Source organism: Oncorhynchus keta, chromosome 13, assembly GCF_023373465.1.
Source record: "Oncorhynchus keta strain PuntledgeMale-10-30-2019 chromosome 13, Oket_V2, whole genome shotgun sequence".
NCBI classification, from domain to species: Eukaryota; Metazoa; Chordata; class Actinopteri; order Salmoniformes; family Salmonidae; genus Oncorhynchus; species Oncorhynchus keta.
The window spans coordinates 38,519,637-38,537,438 of NC_068433.1; the positions used below are offsets into that span (position 1 = coordinate 38,519,637).

A 17,802-nucleotide genomic window follows, 5' to 3' on the forward strand; every position below is an offset into this window, starting at 1 on the left:
GCAGGGTTTAAAGGTCCTGATTTAGTCAATTCGATCAGCTAATGAGGTGCATGCTGCTATGGAGCGTCAGACCACTGCTTGTTTCATAGCCTTCTGGGCAATGCACTAGCCTGGTCCCAGATCTGTTTGTGCCGTCTTGCCATCTGCATAACATTGATCTGGGACCAGGCTAGTAATGTACTACTCGGCTCTATGCTGGCATTGCTACGATACGTTATCGAGATAATGAATGTTTTTCGTCTTTACACATCTGAAAGAAATACCTACTGGGTTGTATCTGGCAGTTGTACAGGAAATGTTAAGGAAACATTCTGGCCTTGTGTAGTTTGAAGCAGTTTGAAGCAGTTTGAAGTTAAGTCAAGGATACACCGTGGCTAGACTAGACGCGTTGTAGGGTTGTGTATCATGCCTTTCTGTCGTGGCTTGTCTGGGAGGTGGATGCCTGCCTGGCTGTCTGTCACTGAGGTTATTGTATTGGTTGCCTGTGTTATGTAGTCAATTACCATGGATTGACTGCAATAAAGAGTCAATGCCCACATGAAAAATATTACAGTAATTACTATAGAATTCTGTAGAATACTATACTTCACACTAAGGGCTAATCCCAATTAGTTGACTGTTCGATTGTTTTAGTAGAGCTTTCGGAAACAACTGCTCATTCAAAGGTTTTTCTTTACTTTACACATGGAATGAAGTAACCAAGAAAGTGTTATAAAATATATTTTGATTTGTTTATATGAGACTTTTCAAAGTAGCTACCCTTTGCCTTGATGGCAGCTTTGCACACTCTTGGCATTCTCTGAACCAGCTTCATGAGGTGGTCACCTGGAATGCATTTCAATTCACAGGTGAGCCTTGTTAAGTTAATTTGTGGAATTGCTTTCCTTTGTGTTTGAGCCAGTCAGTTGTGTTTTGACAAGGTAAGGGTTTTATACAAAAGATGGTATTTTAACAAATAGGGCAAAGTCCATATTATGCCAAGAATAGCTCAAATAAGTGAAGAGAAACTGCAGTCCATTACTTTCAGACATGAAGGTCCGTCAATTCGGAACATTTCAAGAACGTTGAAAGTTTCTTTATGGGCAGTCGCAAAAACCATCAAGCGCTATGATGAAACTGGCTCCCATGAGGAATGCCACAGGAAAGGAAGACCCAGAGTTACCTCTGCTGCAGAAGATAAGGTCACTAGACTTACCAGTCTCAGAAATTGCAGCTCAAATGAACTCAAGCATTTAAGTAACAGACACATCTCAACATCATAGGCCGTCATTGTAAATATGAATTTGTTCTTAACTGACTTGCCTAGTTAAAGAATAAAAATATAAAAAAATCTACTTCAGAGGAGACTGTGTGAATCAGGCCTTCATGGTCGAATTGCTGCAAGGGAACCACATCTAAAGGACACCAATAAGAAGAAGAGACGGGTTACACATTTTGGGGAATATTCAGAGGTGGAAACTTTCCGTGGGAATTAACGGTAATATATGGGAATTAATATTAATGCCATTTAAATGTAGATGTTTTTTACATTGGATATATTTAATATATATGTAGACAGAAACATAAACCTTTTACCTTATCATAAGTAGACATAATTGCAAATGATTAACGCTTTCCAATAGGAAAAAATAAACAATTTAGTTACGAATTTAACTTTAAATGCGATGATTTCACTGAACATCAAAAGGGAATATTGAATGATTGCATCTCCCAAAAACTTTCAACATGCATCTGTAAAATTAGTCTTGAAACTAAAGCTTTGGTTGTCTTCCTCTCAGGCTTCCATCTCTTCACCTTGGACCTCCTCAACGTCAGACTCTGAGGCCTCATCTTCGCTGTCACTTTCCAACCTTGTTGAGGATGGCTTGTCAGGCTCAAAAAGCCTCACATTTTCTCAGATGGCCACCAATGTTTCAACCCTTGTATTGGTCAGCCTGTGTGTTCCTAAACGAGGACTAGTTGCGCTCTGAGGCGGCTGATATTGGTGGGATTTGGAGGGAGATGGAGGCAACAGAGGAAAGAGCCTCAGATCCACAAAGTCCCTTTCACCAGGTGGCTGATGAGATGTTGGCATGACTGCCATATTGCTTCTCCATCCCAAAGCCCTTGCTTGGAAGTGTACTATGCCAGACTGCCACGAACCTTGCCCTCATCCAGGCCAAGGTGGCGAGACACGGTAGTGATGACACCATAGGATGCTCTTGCTCTTGGGGTCCAACATGTACGCTGCGGCGTGTATGGGCTTCAGGCAGATGTCTTCACGCTTTTTGATGTATTTCAGAACTGCAGTTTCCTCTGCTTGGAGCAATAGTGAAGTGGGCAGGGCAGTACGGATTTCTTCTCTTACATCTGCAAGCAGAGTCTGAACATCAGACAGGATGGCATGGTCTCCCTCAATCTGTGCAATGGCTGCTGCTATAGGTTTCATGCTGCTTACCACTCTCTCCGAAAATACATAATCCAGGAGGATCCTGGATGGGGCTGTCCATATCGGCAGACTGTGATATGTCCATTTCTTGGAGAGACTCCTTCCTCTCCAGGAGACTGTCAAACATGATGTCAACACCACCCCAAAGGGTGTTGCTGGGCAGCTTCAATGTGGTTCTATTATTCTTCTCACTGCTTGGTGAGGTAGCTTGCTGCTATAACTTGATGATGCTTCACATACCTAACCATTTCCTTGGCTCTCTTGTAGAGTGTACCCATTGTTTTCAGTGCCATGATGTTCTTGAGGAGCAGATGATTGAATGCATGAGCAGCACAGCCAATTGATGTGAGGGTAGGACTCCTCCACTTTAGACCAAGCAGCTTTCATGTTTGCCGCATTGTCTGTCACCAGTGCAAATGCCTTCTGTGGTCCAAGGCCATTGACTGCCTTCAGCTCATCTGCAATGTAGAGACCGGTGTGTCTGATATTCCTTGTGTCTGTAGAATACTGGTTGAGATTATGTAGTTAATTATTCCTTCCCCACGAACATTCGACCACCCATCAGAGATGATTGCAATATAGTCTGCTTTCTCTATTTGCTTGACCTTCACTTGAACTCTGTTGACCTTTGCATCCAGTAAATTAATAGATAAAGCATGTCTGGTTGGGTGTAGGCTGGGCAAAGAACATTCAGAAATCTCTTCCAATACACATTGCCTGTGAGTATCAGATGTGAACCAGTTGCATACACAGCTCGAGCAAGACATTCATCAGCATTTCTCTGACTACGTTCCTCCATTGAGTTAAAAAACGTCTGATTCCAGGAGGACCAAGAGCTGTTGCTATCGATAAGGTGTCTGACCTCGAATAGAAGTAGAGGGACTTTTGTCAGAGGTTGCTTGTTGTGAGCGCTGAGGGAACGTTATGCACTTGGCCAGATTTTTCTCCATCTTTTTGTTGCGTTCTTCACATGATTTGGCACAATATTTGCAAATGTACACAGCTTTTCCTTCTACATTAGCTGCAGTGAAATGTCTCCACACATCAGATGTTTCCTGTGGCATTTTCTTGTAAAGATTGGAAAAAAATGAGTAAAACTAACCCAAATACAATTCCATGTACAGATAAATAGTTAAGCAGTTAGATTAAACAACTCCTTTGTAAGATTTTAAAATTAAACATGTATGGAAACGGGTGAATTAACACTCAGTTGGCAAGCTAAAACCCACATGGTAGCAAAATCTAACAAACAGAAATTGTTAACCAGTTAGAAATTATTTAAACACACTGCTGTAGGCTACTATTTACTAGTTAACAAAACATAATTTAAAATATATTCACCCCACCCAGTATTGTAATCAAAATTTACCAGAATGCATGTAGTCCTTGGCTCAGACAGTGTAGTAGTGTGGGCTCAATAGCATCTCATTAGTGTGCAAGATCTTGAGAATTATCTGCACATGTGATGGAAGAGTGCACTGTGCATGCAGAGGGTTGCAATTCCATTGCATCGGGGATAGTTTAACCAAAAATATTCCACAAGACCTAGAATTGCCTTAATGAAACTTTGTGGGTTACACATGTTATAAGCTAACTTTGTTTTGATTAATTTAAGCAAAATTCCCCCAATTCTCGAGCTTAACTTCCCATGGAAAAATGGCGGAGAAATTCCGGAAATTTACTGGAAAGTTTCCGTCCCTTTGCAAACCCAAGAAACACAAGCGATGGACATCAGGACCGGTGGAAATCTGTCCTTTGGTCTGACGAGTCCAAAATTTGAGCTTTTTGGATTCAAACTGCCGTGTCTTTGTGAGACGCAGAGTAGGTGAACTGATGATCTCCGCATGTGTGGTTCCCACCGTGAAGCATGGAGTAGTTGTGGGGGTGCTTTGCTGGTGACACTGTCAGGGATTTATTTAGAATTTAAGGCACACTTAACAAGCATGGCTACCACAGCATTCTGCAGCGATACGCCATCCCATCTGGTTTGCGCTTAGTGAGACTAATTTATTTTTCAACAGGACAATGACCCAACACACCTCCAAGCTGTATAAGGGCTATTTGACCAAGAAGGAGAGTAATGGAGTGCTGCATCAGATGACCTGACCTCCACAATCAACTGACCTCAACCCAATTGAGATGGTTTGGAATGAGTTGGACCACAGAATGAAGGAAAAGCAGCCAACAAGTGCTCAGCATATGTGAGAACTGCTTCAAGTCTGTTGGAAAAGCATTCCAGGGGAAGCTGGTTGAGAGAATGCCAAGAGTGTGCAAAGGGTGGCTCCTTTGAATATTCTCAAATTATAAAATATATTTTGATTTGTTACTTTTTTTTGGTTACTACATGATTCCATATGTGTTTCATAGTATTGATATCTTCACGATTAATCTACAATGTAGAAAATAGTCAAAATAAAGAAACCCTTGAATGAGTAGGTGTCAACTTTTGACCTGTACTCTTTAAAAAATATATTTATTTATACCCATATCAGTGAACTAAATCGGTTACGTCACTTGCTCTGAGACCTTGAAGTAGTAGTTCCCCTTGCTCTGCAAGAGCCGCTGCTTTTGTGGAGCGATGGGTAACGATGCTTCGACTGTTGTCGATGTGTGCAGAGGGTCCCTGGTTCGCGCCCGGGTATGGGCGAGGGGACGGACGTACAAGTTATTCTGTTACAGAGGCCTAGACTAAAAGCCAATGCTTGATTTGAAAATGTGGTAGGAGGCTCCATATGTGTGACGCAATTGCGGAGCATGCAGAGGCCAAATCGATCTCCGTATCGCCATGCGCCTCATAAATGTTGTAATAACGCGGAGGATTGACCATGCGCCCAGATGCACATCTCTCTCCCGCCAATTTATGCACATTTGTTTCATAACTTTATACACTTTTTAGTGTATCAATTCCCCATTTACATATATCACCAGTAATACATTTACCTTTAATTCATATAATTTCTAATCTACAATGTTTGTTACTTTGGTTATGGTAATTTATTTTAATTTATTCAATATTATTCCAGTCTTCCCCTTCTCGGAGAAGTAGGCTACTTGGCCTGTTCACAAACGTAGGCAAATAAATGTGCCTATTTGGGGATCTGATAGTATTTCTGATTTGCCTTACTGCACCACCACTAATGAGCTTTGGAGCTTCTCAGAGTTGTTTTCTTCACCTCAAACAGCAAGCAAACAAAGTTCATTGAGAATAACAGTAGTGCCGCAATGTATTTGAAAAATCTTTCCAGCTCTCTCCCTTTTGATAACCACTCAGCGTGAAAGGGTAAAATGTCATGCTCTAGTCCAGTGGAAATAGGACTGCCTGATTTACTTGTCAGTACTTGACTTGGACTGAAATAGGTTCCGGGTATTCATTTTGGGTGCTAGTACTGTTTTATGTTTTTATGTTTAGGTGCAGGAGCTCCACAATACTTTTGAGCTAATTGTCTTTAAGAGGAACAGGGGCTCAAGCAGTAGAACATTTTGAGGTGCCGGTACTCCGCTCTGGTGAGCTCCTGCCCAAGTTAAGCACGGCTTCTTATCCCTTGCGCAAATAGCTTACAGCTGTCTGTCCTGAGCTCACTGTTGCAAGAAACTGAATATTTTATACAATGTTGCAAGCTTCGGGCAGACACAAGTTGGTTGGTAAAATGTTTAAAGTTGCAGCCAGGCCACGTGTAGCCAATGTGACTTTATAGGACATTTATTTTTATCAGGAGATTTCCTACCTGCAGGCTGCAATATTTTTATTTGTTTGCTTTATGTCGGCTATTTTGACATAGTTGGCAATGGCAATAGACGTTACTTTTTAGGGGTTGTATCATTTTCATTTAGATTTGGATAGAATTTTGATTAACCATATGACAATGATTTTGAGCTATGTTATTAAAAATTATTTAAAAAATCACCAAAATGTGTAAATGAAAACCGTAGCTGGCACACAGACGGTAGAAATTGTAAAAAATGGCCAACTCCTCCTGTTGCTTATTACCGGCAACTTCATGAGAGGAATGGCAGAATCTGTTTTGGGGCCAGTGACCGGAAGGTCAGCTTGGGGATTTGATCCAACAACAAGGTAAAAATGTGTCATTCTGCCCCTGAACAAGGCAATTGTGGCTTGTGGCGGCCAAGTGTTCATAGCGACGTCGCTTTTTGATCCTTTGATGTCGGCTCTTCCTATCATTGTGAAGCAGAATTCACCAAGCGTTGGATTGTTCACCCACTAACAGGGAACGTGACCTGGGTTTAGACTGTTGAGACAGGTTAGTTTTACCCTACTGATGATGTGTTGTTGCAATCATTGTAAATAAGAATTTGTTCTTAACTGACTTGCCTAGTTAAATAAATATATATATTTTAAAATCTGCAAAAGCCAGCAAGACTGAGAGGAGGATGCTCGGATAAGGTTAAGGATTTTTCATCTGGTTATATAGATCTCTGGCGCACTCCTGAGGCATTTGCTTTAGTTCATCAAACTGTAAGATTAAAGCATTTTAAGCTCAATGCAGAGTTTATTTTATTAAGACACAAGGTGTGTCTACAGTATAGTGCCTTGAGAAAGTATTCAGACCCCTTGACTTTTTCCACATTTATTCTAAACTGGATTCAATTGTTTTTCCTCATACACAATACCCCATAATGACAAAAACATTTAATTTTTTTTTTTTACATGTCACATTTTATAAAAATATAAATAACTGACATCACATTTTACATAAGTATTCAGACCTTTTACACAATACTTTTTTGACCTTTTGGCAGTGATTACAGTGATTATTTCGAGTCTTCTTGGGTATGATGCTACATGCTTGGCACACCTGTATTTTGGGGCTTTCTCCCATTCATCTCTGCAGATCCTCTCAAGCTCTGTCATGTTAGATGGGGAGTGGATATTTTTAGGTCTCTCAGACCATGAAGAACTAGATTATCTGGTTTGATGAAACTAAGATTGAACTCTTTGGCCTGAATACCAAGCATCATGTCTGGAGGAAACCTGGCATCATGTTGTGGGGATGTTTTTCAGAGGCAGGGACTGCGAGACTAGTCAGGATTGAGGGAAAGCTGGAGGAAGTAAGGTACAGAGATCCTTGATGAAAACCTTCTCCAGAGCGCTCAGGACCTCCGACTGGTGTGAAGGTTCACCTTTGCACTCACCCTAAGCACACAGCCAAGACAACACAGGAGTGGCTTCAGGGCAAGTCTCTGAATGTCCTTGAGTGGCCCAGCCAGAGCCCGGACTTGAACCCGATCGAACATCTCTGGAGAGACCTGAAAATAGCTGTGCAGCGACGCTCCCCATCCAACCTGATAGAGCTTGAGAGGATATGTAGAGAAGAATGAAAGAAACTCCCCAAATGCAGGTGTTCCAAGATCATAGCATCATACCCAAGGCTGTAATTGCTGCCACAGTTGCTTCAACAAAGTACTGAGTAAAGGGTCTTATTTTAATTATGTAAATGTATATTTCAGGTTTTTAAATACAAAAAATGTAAATACCAATTCCTATAAACCTCTTTTTGCTTTGTCATTATGGGGTATTGTGTGTAGATTGAGGGGAATCAGTTTTAATTTTGTGGGGATAAGTAAAAAAATGTGAAAAGTCAAGGGGTCTGAATACTTTCCAAATTCACTGTATACTAAAGTTAACTGTAAATACTGCAGTTGAGTCTGCAAAAAGATTACTGTGAATACTACAGTTTTTATTCCATAGTATTTTTTTTCATGTGGGTGGTGAGAACCAATGGTGGGAAAATGTAGATAACTTAATTAAAATACGGCTGTTGTCCTTTGCTTGACACACATTCCCCTAAGTCATACAGTAGTATAGCTTATCACTGCCTACTCAGGATTTGGTGCAGTCTATAAGTGATTCTGTATTGGTGCCTAAGCTGGGCTAATAATGACTACTTGTGAAAATGTTCAATTTTATTCTTAGCCGGAAGACGAATCTTAAAAATCCTATATGCTTTGAGACACATTCCTGAAGATAACCATATCGGATAAACTGCATGTTTCCTAAGGACCTCAGATTAAAGGCATTATGTTTTATAACATAAATTGTGTGTGACATGTACTGTACATGTGAGTAGTTGGTTCGCACGGCTCTCAAACCGCTCTCTGTGTCCGTGCGTGTCCTGGTCGGTTTATAGGGCTCCTGCTGTTCCGTCCGTGCAGGGCTGCATAAAGAAGGGTCGTGATCCGTTCAGCATTCTGACCCTTGACATCTGGCTACGGGTGCGCTCCCTAAACACTTCCCCCACCTCTCCTCTACTGGCCTATCAAGGGAGCACACTTTCTCACAGTTCTGTGGTTTCAGACTTTTTTTTATCCAAGTGGAACTTCTTAGAAGTGCATGGTTTTCGCTTGTTTGTCATATATCAACTAAACCGTAACAAGTGCACTATTACTCTGTGGGTTTTGATGCGGCCGATGCCAATGTAACTGCACATGCACTTATATGGGAGCACAAACAGCTTTTACATTTAGATTTTTTAAAAGCATAATGTGAAGATACACACTTTTGTACATGACTTCGTACTCTTATGATGACATTAGTAGGACCTTCTGTTACTGGCTATCAGAGGACTTCAAGTGGTTCTGCCCTTGTTATTTTCTGTCATGGCGTAGAGGTAGGCATGTTTTTGAGCATATATGGTGCGTTCTCGTTCGCGCAAGAGGCGCGTCCAAAACGTGCAGTCACCTGTTTATTTTATTTTTGCTTTTCTTTTGCTATTTCTGCCAAACCCCTCCAGCCCAGCTGCTGAACTTTAACTTAAAGCAGAAACACTGGTCTGGCAAAGTGTTTCACGATTATAGCAATGGAGCATGATTAGCCACAGCAAAAGGACTCCGATCAGCACAGCCAAAGGTTTCTTCTCCAGTCCTGCTCCTCCTGTGACGAATGAACTGAAATCCAATCAGGGAGGTGATTAGGGTAATGGGAAACAGCATCCTGCCCAGCCATGCTGGCAGCAATACGCTGTGATGTGAATGAGCAAATGCCTGTCTGCCTGGACTGGGCTGGGCGATTTCAATATGGCCGCTTGTTTACCTGTTATGTGCATGCAACGTATAATGAAAACACCCCCACTCACATTATAGGTGCTGGATTAATTAGGTCAAGTGAAGGGCCGTTATAGAGGGCAGGATCGGTTATACTGTTTGACAGCTTCCAGAGACCTCACTATGCCTGTCTTATCTGACTTGGGGTCCCTCAGGGTGGTGTAAGTACCCAGCTGTGTTTAGAGGGCAAAGTGCTTTTTAGGCATGCCAAGGACAACAGGCATGTTTTGGCAAAGCGATTACTAGTGTACATAAGAGTCTGTTTTTTAGAGAGCTACCACAGGACTAGATCAGGTTGACCGTTGTGCTGTCGGTCATACTAAAATGTCAAGTGTAAATGTTTTACATACAGAACTCATATTACTGTATTGAATTAGAATATAATTGTACATAAATGATATAATTATTTTTTACATTTGACTGTAAAACCTAGCAGTACTACTTATTTTTCTGAGTGTAAGGTGAATGAATACCATTTAGCAAAATACTTAATGAAACCAAGTTATTTTAAACAAATGCCTATGTCATTGAACAACCCTATGTCATGATTAGATGGTGAAACGCACCGTTCTCTTTCATAATTTCTATAAACAATAAAAGCTCATTTACATTTTCACAAATGTTTGTGTATATATAGCGTTTTGGAATTTTAAACTCTTCAATTGAACACAGTTAGTTCCTCCATACCTGGAGACGTGTGGATTTCACTGTCCTTGAACACTTCCAGAGACGAGAACACATTTGTCTCTGTAGATTTGTTTTTGATTTACATACCATGCTCACCTGCTTTTACATTTGTATGTTCATGCATTGTGTAGCGCCAAGAACTAAACTGAATGACAATGCACCTTGCTTATCCAGAGCCATACTATTTCGTAGCAGACCGGCAGTGGGAGTTCCTAACTCTGTCATGGTTGACTGCAGGGGCCCGTCCTCCCTCTGCATTCCTCCCTGTCCTCACCCCCAGACCTGCGGTCAGTCTCACAGATGGAGCAGGGATATTGCATCAGCAGATACTTGTATATTATTATTTTTCTAATTCTCTGTGCCGTAAGCTACCATAACCAACCCTACCAGACACCTTGAGTCCTGAGGCAGACGCATTGTGACGGGGCCTGGCTCTCCTTAGATTACCTCCGATGTAGATTACTGAACCAAAACCAACCACAGACGTTTCATGTCACCTAAACACACACTCACTCTGTACACATACACAGGTTCACACACGTAAAGTAGCGTGTACCTCATATGTACACCAAAATCGACCCCAGAATTGAGACCGACGTGTCATGCGCGCACCTACACAATTGAATCACTTTTTTTTCCACTGAAGACCCTTGCTACTGTAATTCAATCAGACCTAATACCTCAGATGCGGTAGTCTTATAACATAGCAAATGAATCCAGCTCACAGACAGACACGCTGAAGTCAGGCATGTGCTTAACAAACCTCAGGATGATTTCCCCCAAAAGCACCACCACCAGACATTAATACAAATACTATACAGCTCAGAATTAGTCCTGATGCCAATTCTGTAATGTTTTCATGAATACAAATGGTCCCTCTAAACCACTAACTCATAACACAAATTTCCCTTTCTGCTATAGGTAACTTACTAATGCTTATATCTCTGACTCGCTCCTGCACCGCAATTCACATCTGATGCTTTTCATATTAACAGTGGAAGTGCGCAACTTAATTTGTCTGTCATGTAGACCGAAGATCACATTTTCTGCTGGAATTAACGGTCTCTTACCCACTACACTGAGTGTACAAAACATTAGCAACACCTTCCTAATGTTGTTGCACCCCCTTTTTGCCATCTGAACAGCCTCAATTCGTTGGGTGCATGGACTCTACAAGGTGACAAGTGTTCCACTGGGATGCTGGCTCAGGTTGACTCCAATGCTTCCCACAGTTGTGTCAAGTTGGCTGGATGTCCTTTGGGTGGTGTGCCATTCTTGATACACACAGGAAACTGAGTGAAAAACCCAGCAGCGTTGCGGTTCTTGACACACTCAAACCGGTGCACCTGCTACCATACCCTGTTCAAATGCACTTAAATATTTTGTCTTTCCCATTCACTCTCTGAATGGTGCATACAAAATATATGGCTCAATTGTCTCGAGGCTTACAAATCCTTATTTAATCTGTCTCCTCCCTACACTGATTGGAAAGAGCAGGTGGTTCCTAGTGTTTTATACACTCGGTGTATGTCTTGTGTTTTCTTGCCAGGGTAAGAGGTGTATTCACCATTTCTCTGACCCTCTGTGCTCCATAGGAGCTCTGCATGCATTCCTCACTGGACCATGGCCACAGCAGTGGTCTTTACTGGCAGGCTCTACCGCATGACTGCGCCACCGCCCATCATGGTCCTGAGCTGCAGCCAGGTCTGCCTGTGACCGTGACGGTACAACCGCTGCTCCGAATAGTCCAAATGGTCCAGAACATGTTCCTCTCCCAAATGCATATTTTACTGTACTCATTCTCTCTCACTTCCCTCTCTTTCTTTGTAGTTAAAGACATGTTCCGGTACTTTGGTGACAAAGTATCTTTTTTTTAAATGTACTTTTTTTTAAACCTACCGCTTTGGAAAGGAAAGGGGGACACCTAGTCAGTTGTACAACTGAATGCATTAAACTGAAGTGTCTCTTCCACATTTAATCCAACCCCTCTGAATCAGAGTGGTGCAGAGGGCTGCCTTAATCGACATCCACGTGTTCGGCACCCAGGGAGCAGATGTGTCAATGTGTAGTTCATACATGCATAGTCTATGAGCAGAATGAATGCCTTACCTCAATTTGCCATGAAATCCAGGACCTATATACTAGCCATGTCAGAGGAAAGCCCCCAAAATTGTCAAAGCCTCCAGTCAACCAAGTCATAGATTGTTCTCTCTGCTACCGCATGGCAAGCGATACCGGAGCGCCAAGTCTAGGACCAAAAGGCTCCTTAGCAGCTTCTGCCCCTAAGCCATAAGACTGCTGAACAATTAATCAAATGGCCACACAGACTACTGTTTTTTGCTGTTATTGTCTATGCATAGTCACTTTACTTCTACCTACATGTACAAATGACCTAGACTAACCTGTACCACTGCACATAGACTCGGTACCGGTACCCCCTGTATATAGCCATTCTATTGTTACTTTATATATATATATATGTGTGTGTGTGTGTGTGTGTGTGTAAAAATAAATAACTCTTTCTTGAACTCCATTGTTGGTTAAGGGCTTGTAAGTAAGCATTTCACGGTAAGGTCTACACATTGTATTTGGCGCATGTGACAAAAGGTTTGATTTGAAATCCCTAGTTCTAGCCAATGAGCTTCAGGCCCTCTCATTTAAATGACCACTATCAAGAGACCTGCCCAGCGTTATCCAATGACGTGGCAGGGCGGGCGCAACGGCTCAGAGTGAGTGATGCTCCATTACTTTTTAGCCAGTAGTTCTAAAAGTAGCACTCACAAACCAAAAGTGGTACCTGAAAATGGTGTACTTTGTCACATACGTATGTACCTCGCACACCCCCTGCTCTTTCACTCTCCCGTCATTCTCCATCCATTCTTCAAAGCTGGTCTGGGCTTGGTGTGTGGCGATAACTGTCCCTTACGGACGCTCCCTGTAGACCTAACGGGTGCACAATAAAACAATGTCCTCTTGTTCAGAGCAATGCGCTGCAGTCAACACGCGTGACCTTTTGTGGAACACTTTGTGAGGTTGAGCCATATTACCCTTATCAACCTGAGTCAGACAGATTGGAGGGAGATTACTCTACCAGTGGACCTTTTGAGGCTGGCATGAGGGCATTACAAGGATAAATGTACATAAATTGCAATTCCAAATAGATCTCCCAGAGGAGTCGATGAAAAGGTCAAAGATGGGGGAAGATGCATTTACTTAGAGAATAGAATGGCAGGCGATTGTCATGTTTGACTGGTTGTCTCCCCCCCTCCCCTGACATGCTTCAAGGTCTGACACAAACGGCCATGGCCACAAATGTGTTTGTTTATCACGATGGTAATATCCTACCTCCCTGCCCCAGTAGCACTGACTTCACACATGGGGACAATCTGCTCCCTGATTCAACACCGCACCAACACAGAAACTGCATCTACACTGAAAGCCCAATTACAGGAGTAAAAGGGTAATGCCTAAGTTCATTAATGCAAATGTTCCAATAAATCCTGTCCCACAGTTTGCTGCAATTTAAAGCAGTTGCCATGGTTACCATCAAAGCCAACTGACCTGTAACACACGCCGAACATGCACCAGCAAGACGCCCAGTAGAAGTGACTATGGCCTGGACTAGTGTGTGTGGGACCGATCTGTTGTGTTTATAGCTCCCACTCTGCTCACCCCCTCTCCCTAAGGAACCCAATTCCATTTGGCTAATAAAGCAGAATCTTCAATTCCACAAATACAGCGCATCCCTACCTCACATCTCTGCATCATCATCTCCGTCCCCATTAAACATTCCTTTATTGCTACACTGATGAACAATTTAAAGGGTGCATTAGCATATTGGCCATGAAGTGATCACCATTGGGCCTGAGCGATTTGGGATCGTAAAGCACAAAATACATTTAATACACAGCTTTGATGTGATTCACAACCCGCAGTGAGCATTACTCGGGCAGAAGGACTGATAACAAAGTTAATGACTGGAATAAGTGTGTTAATGCTGTAGCTTTATAGGGCAATGCTGCTATTAGCTGTAGCCTGGCTAAAAACAATCTCATGATCACAACCTGCACTTCTATGCTAATGATGAGCAGTAAATAGGTTGTGCAGATCGGTACATGCAGCATAAGCCTTTGGCTGCTCACATAAGCCGCTATTAGCCGTCTATCACAGTGCCATCCGTTTTGTCACCAAAGCCCCTTATACCACTGCGACCTGTATACTCTAGTCGGCTGGCCCTCGCTACATACTCGTCGCCAGACCCACTGGCTCCAGGTCATCTAAGTTTATGCTAGGTAAAGCTCCACTTTCTCACCTCACTGGTCATGATAACAGCAGCCACTGGTCATGGAGCACGTGCTCCAGCAGGTATATCTCACTGGTCATCACCAAAGCCAACAATAGCTTTGGCCGTCTTTCCTTCCAGTTCTCTGCTGCCAGTGACTGGAACAAATTGCAAAAATCGCTGAAGCTGGAGACTTGTACTTCCCTCACTAACTTTAAACATCAGCTAATTGAGCAGCTAACCAATCACTGCAGCTGTAAATAGCCAACCCAATCTACCTACCTCATCCCAGTATTGTAAGTGAAAGTGAAGTTATATTAAAAGGACAAACTTGGTGCATCAGATACCAGTGCATGTGATGTGGGCATGGTATGCGCAAGGTTTGTATCAGTCTGTCCCTTAATAAACAGATGCAGAAATAGATCGGCCCTTGGTCCAGTGCCACTACTGTGGCTGAGCAGTGTGCAGTGAGCACTTGGTCCAGTGCCACCTTGGCTGAGCAGTGAGCACAACATTTTAAAGAGAGCAGCTGTAGTCTTCGTGTCGCCGTGACCACGACAGCTCTCACTGATCCGCTGAGTCCTGAGTTGTCTCAAGTCGTCTGTCTTACATAAGCAACACTTCCATGGCTCCGTGTGTGTGAGCCCAGTTGGTAAAGCATGACGCTTGCAACACCAGGGTTGTTGGTTTCGATTCCCACGGGGGACCAGTACGAAAATGTCTGCACGCATTCCTGTGAGTCGCTCTGGATACGAGCGTCTGCTAAAAGACAAAAGTGTAAATATAGCAATCTCAACTCAATCAACACCAAGTACTTTTGCCAGAGCTTTCTAGACATTGATTCATTGAGATCAGCTAAAGTACCCTGGAAATAACTTTCAACAGCTTATCAAGTCGAAGCAATGACTTCAGACGGATACATCAAAATGGTACCATTCACCAAACTGTAAATTACAATAATCGAGCATTCCTAACAGTTGACAGCCATCTGACAGAACTTAATTTACATCCCTCAGCACAGATCCATCCAAGATAGCCCACCTACCTGAATCTAAGCTGAATTTGCCTTTTGGGGGAAACATCCCTGTATACCTGCCTTAAAGAGTGGAATTTTCTCCCTCTTTATCTTAATCATAGCCAGATGTGATACAATCCTCCCGGGTCCCTGATGGGTTACTTGGCCCTGTTCCCAGAACAGTTTGTAATGAGAGGGATTAGGCTGCGTTAATTGGCTAGATGGTCAAGAAGATTAGCTTCTCTGACCAGCGTTCCTTTGTTCGCACTCCTCCTACGGCCTTTGAATAATGGAGCTTTTTTCCAACTTGTAAATAGTGAGCTGCATGTAATCTTAACGTGTTAATGCGGTGACAGATACTATCGGTCTGGGCTCTGAGCAGTTACAGCTGCTGTGTTGGACTTTGGAAATGCTCTACGATGGCTACTGTCGTTATAGTTCGACTGCTTGAGGTCTGGAACTTGAGTGACGAAGTCCGTAATGAAGAACAGTATGCATGCACCAATCTTGGTAATTTACTGTATATACCAAAGCTAAATTCGTATCATTATCCAGGTCTCTAAAATGCCCTACTGACAACAGGTTGGCTGTCTTTACAGTGTAATGAAGTGTCATCAGCAGGCACACGCAACTGGGCGTCAATTCCAAGGAGGTTCAATGTAATTTCATTGAAATGATGTGGAAAAATTTGATTCAAACAGCGTGTGCCCAGTGGGACAGATGTTAGCTGACATTAATGCGTTCTTCCTGTTTGTATCAATGTTTTGTTAATTGGCGAAGCAGATTATGTGAAAGTCAGGATGGTAGAATGTGCCCTTGTACTTTACCTTGACATCAGGAACGAAGAATGTTGTTGGTTTCCGTTATCTCATGTCCCACTTTGTTTTGTCTTTCTCCAGATCCTTCAAGCCAGACTTTGTCCTGATTCGCCAGCATGCCTACAGCATGACTCCGGGTGAAGACTTCAGGAGCCTGGTGATTGGCCTTCAGTACGGGGGAGTCGCCAGCATCAACTCCCTGCTCTCCATCTACAACTTCTGCAGCAAACCCTGGGTGGTGCGTGATCCATAACCTGCCTACTTACCTCCTTTCCTTCCTCCATCACCCCCTACATCTTAACCATAAAGAAGAAGCCCTTAGCGGCAGCCGCAGACTGATTTATTTGGGCTATTAAAAGGAGCCATAACGCCTGTCTCTGAAACCACAAGACCAGGGTCCTCCAGTAATACCTGTTATTATTCACCCTGTTTTAACAGGACAGAGGTTACCTGGCAAGGTGCGCTGGAGCCGGGCCATGTTACATTTGTACCATGGCTAGTCTTTAAAACCCAGACAAAACATGTTGGTGGTAGTAGACAAAACATTCCGGAACTTACCTTTTTTAGAATTCTCTCAATTTCTGAATGTTTGAGGTCAAAGTTTCTACCTAAAAACCTTTTTAATGGATAGGGCTGCATTCAGCTTTCACGGTGTCAGTTTTATTTAAAAAAATAAAAATAATTTAATCTAGGACTGAAATCAGTGCAAATGTCCAATGATTGTGTTTTCTTTGGTGCTATAAATTCCAGATAACTACAGATGTAGTCTAAGACACTTTCTATCCTGCCTTCTATATACAGTAACTACTATAGCTTGGCGTCTCGTTTTGTTTCTGCTTGCAGTTTTCCCACATGATTAAGCTCTACCACTCCCTGGGCCCAGAGAAATTCCCACTGAACGAACAGACCTTCTACCCCAACCACACACAGATGGTGAGCGCCTTCCTGACACTGTTTCTAATGTGTGTTCCTCTTTACTGCATTACCATCTTCATATTGACACAGCACTCTGGGAATGTATGAACTCTGTATGTTTTTCAGATAATCTTGATATTGCCCTTGTGACACTTGTCTAATTTGGGGTAGAAAAAGAGTGGGAGGCAAAATATTTCCTTTGGCGTCAAGTGTAAACATTCACGCTGAATGTCTCAGCCAGAGTTGTGGCAAACAACTCCTGTTTGCATAATGCCCAACTTCATATTCTCTGGTTGTAGCTTCCAATCCCCGTCAGTTGAGTTTATGGTACTTCAAGCAGCGAAAACACAGACCACTTAAAGAATGTTGTCCTCATAATGATTTTGTTATGTCTCAGTGCAACACTATGGGCATCACAACACTAAACCCCATAGATCTTAGAGAGACAGTGGCAGTTCAGTAGGCTTAAGGTTGCTCCAAACTATCAAGTGTAGCAGCTGGGCAATTTTTTATTAACATTTTCTAGGCCAATGCCAAACAGGTGGGATTGATTAGTGAGAGCCTTGTTTGCGCTTGCTACCACGTTCTCAACAATTTT

At 42.6% G+C, this 17,802-nt stretch overlaps 1 protein-coding gene across 2 annotated transcripts in view; it reads left to right on the forward strand.

Annotated features, from left to right (window-relative positions):
• The window catches only part of LOC118392300 (synapsin-3-like), a 112,771-nt gene that overhangs the window by 31,153 nt on the left and 63,816 nt on the right, over window positions 1–17,802 (forward strand). For both annotated transcript variants that reach the window (XM_052460107.1, XM_052460108.1), the window contains exons 5-6: window positions 16,371–16,527; window positions 17,133–17,222. In XM_052460107.1, the coding sequence (XP_052316067.1) occupies window positions 16,371–16,527; window positions 17,133–17,222 (247 nt within the window). The remainder of the gene's footprint in view (window positions 1–16,370; window positions 16,528–17,132; window positions 17,223–17,802) is intronic.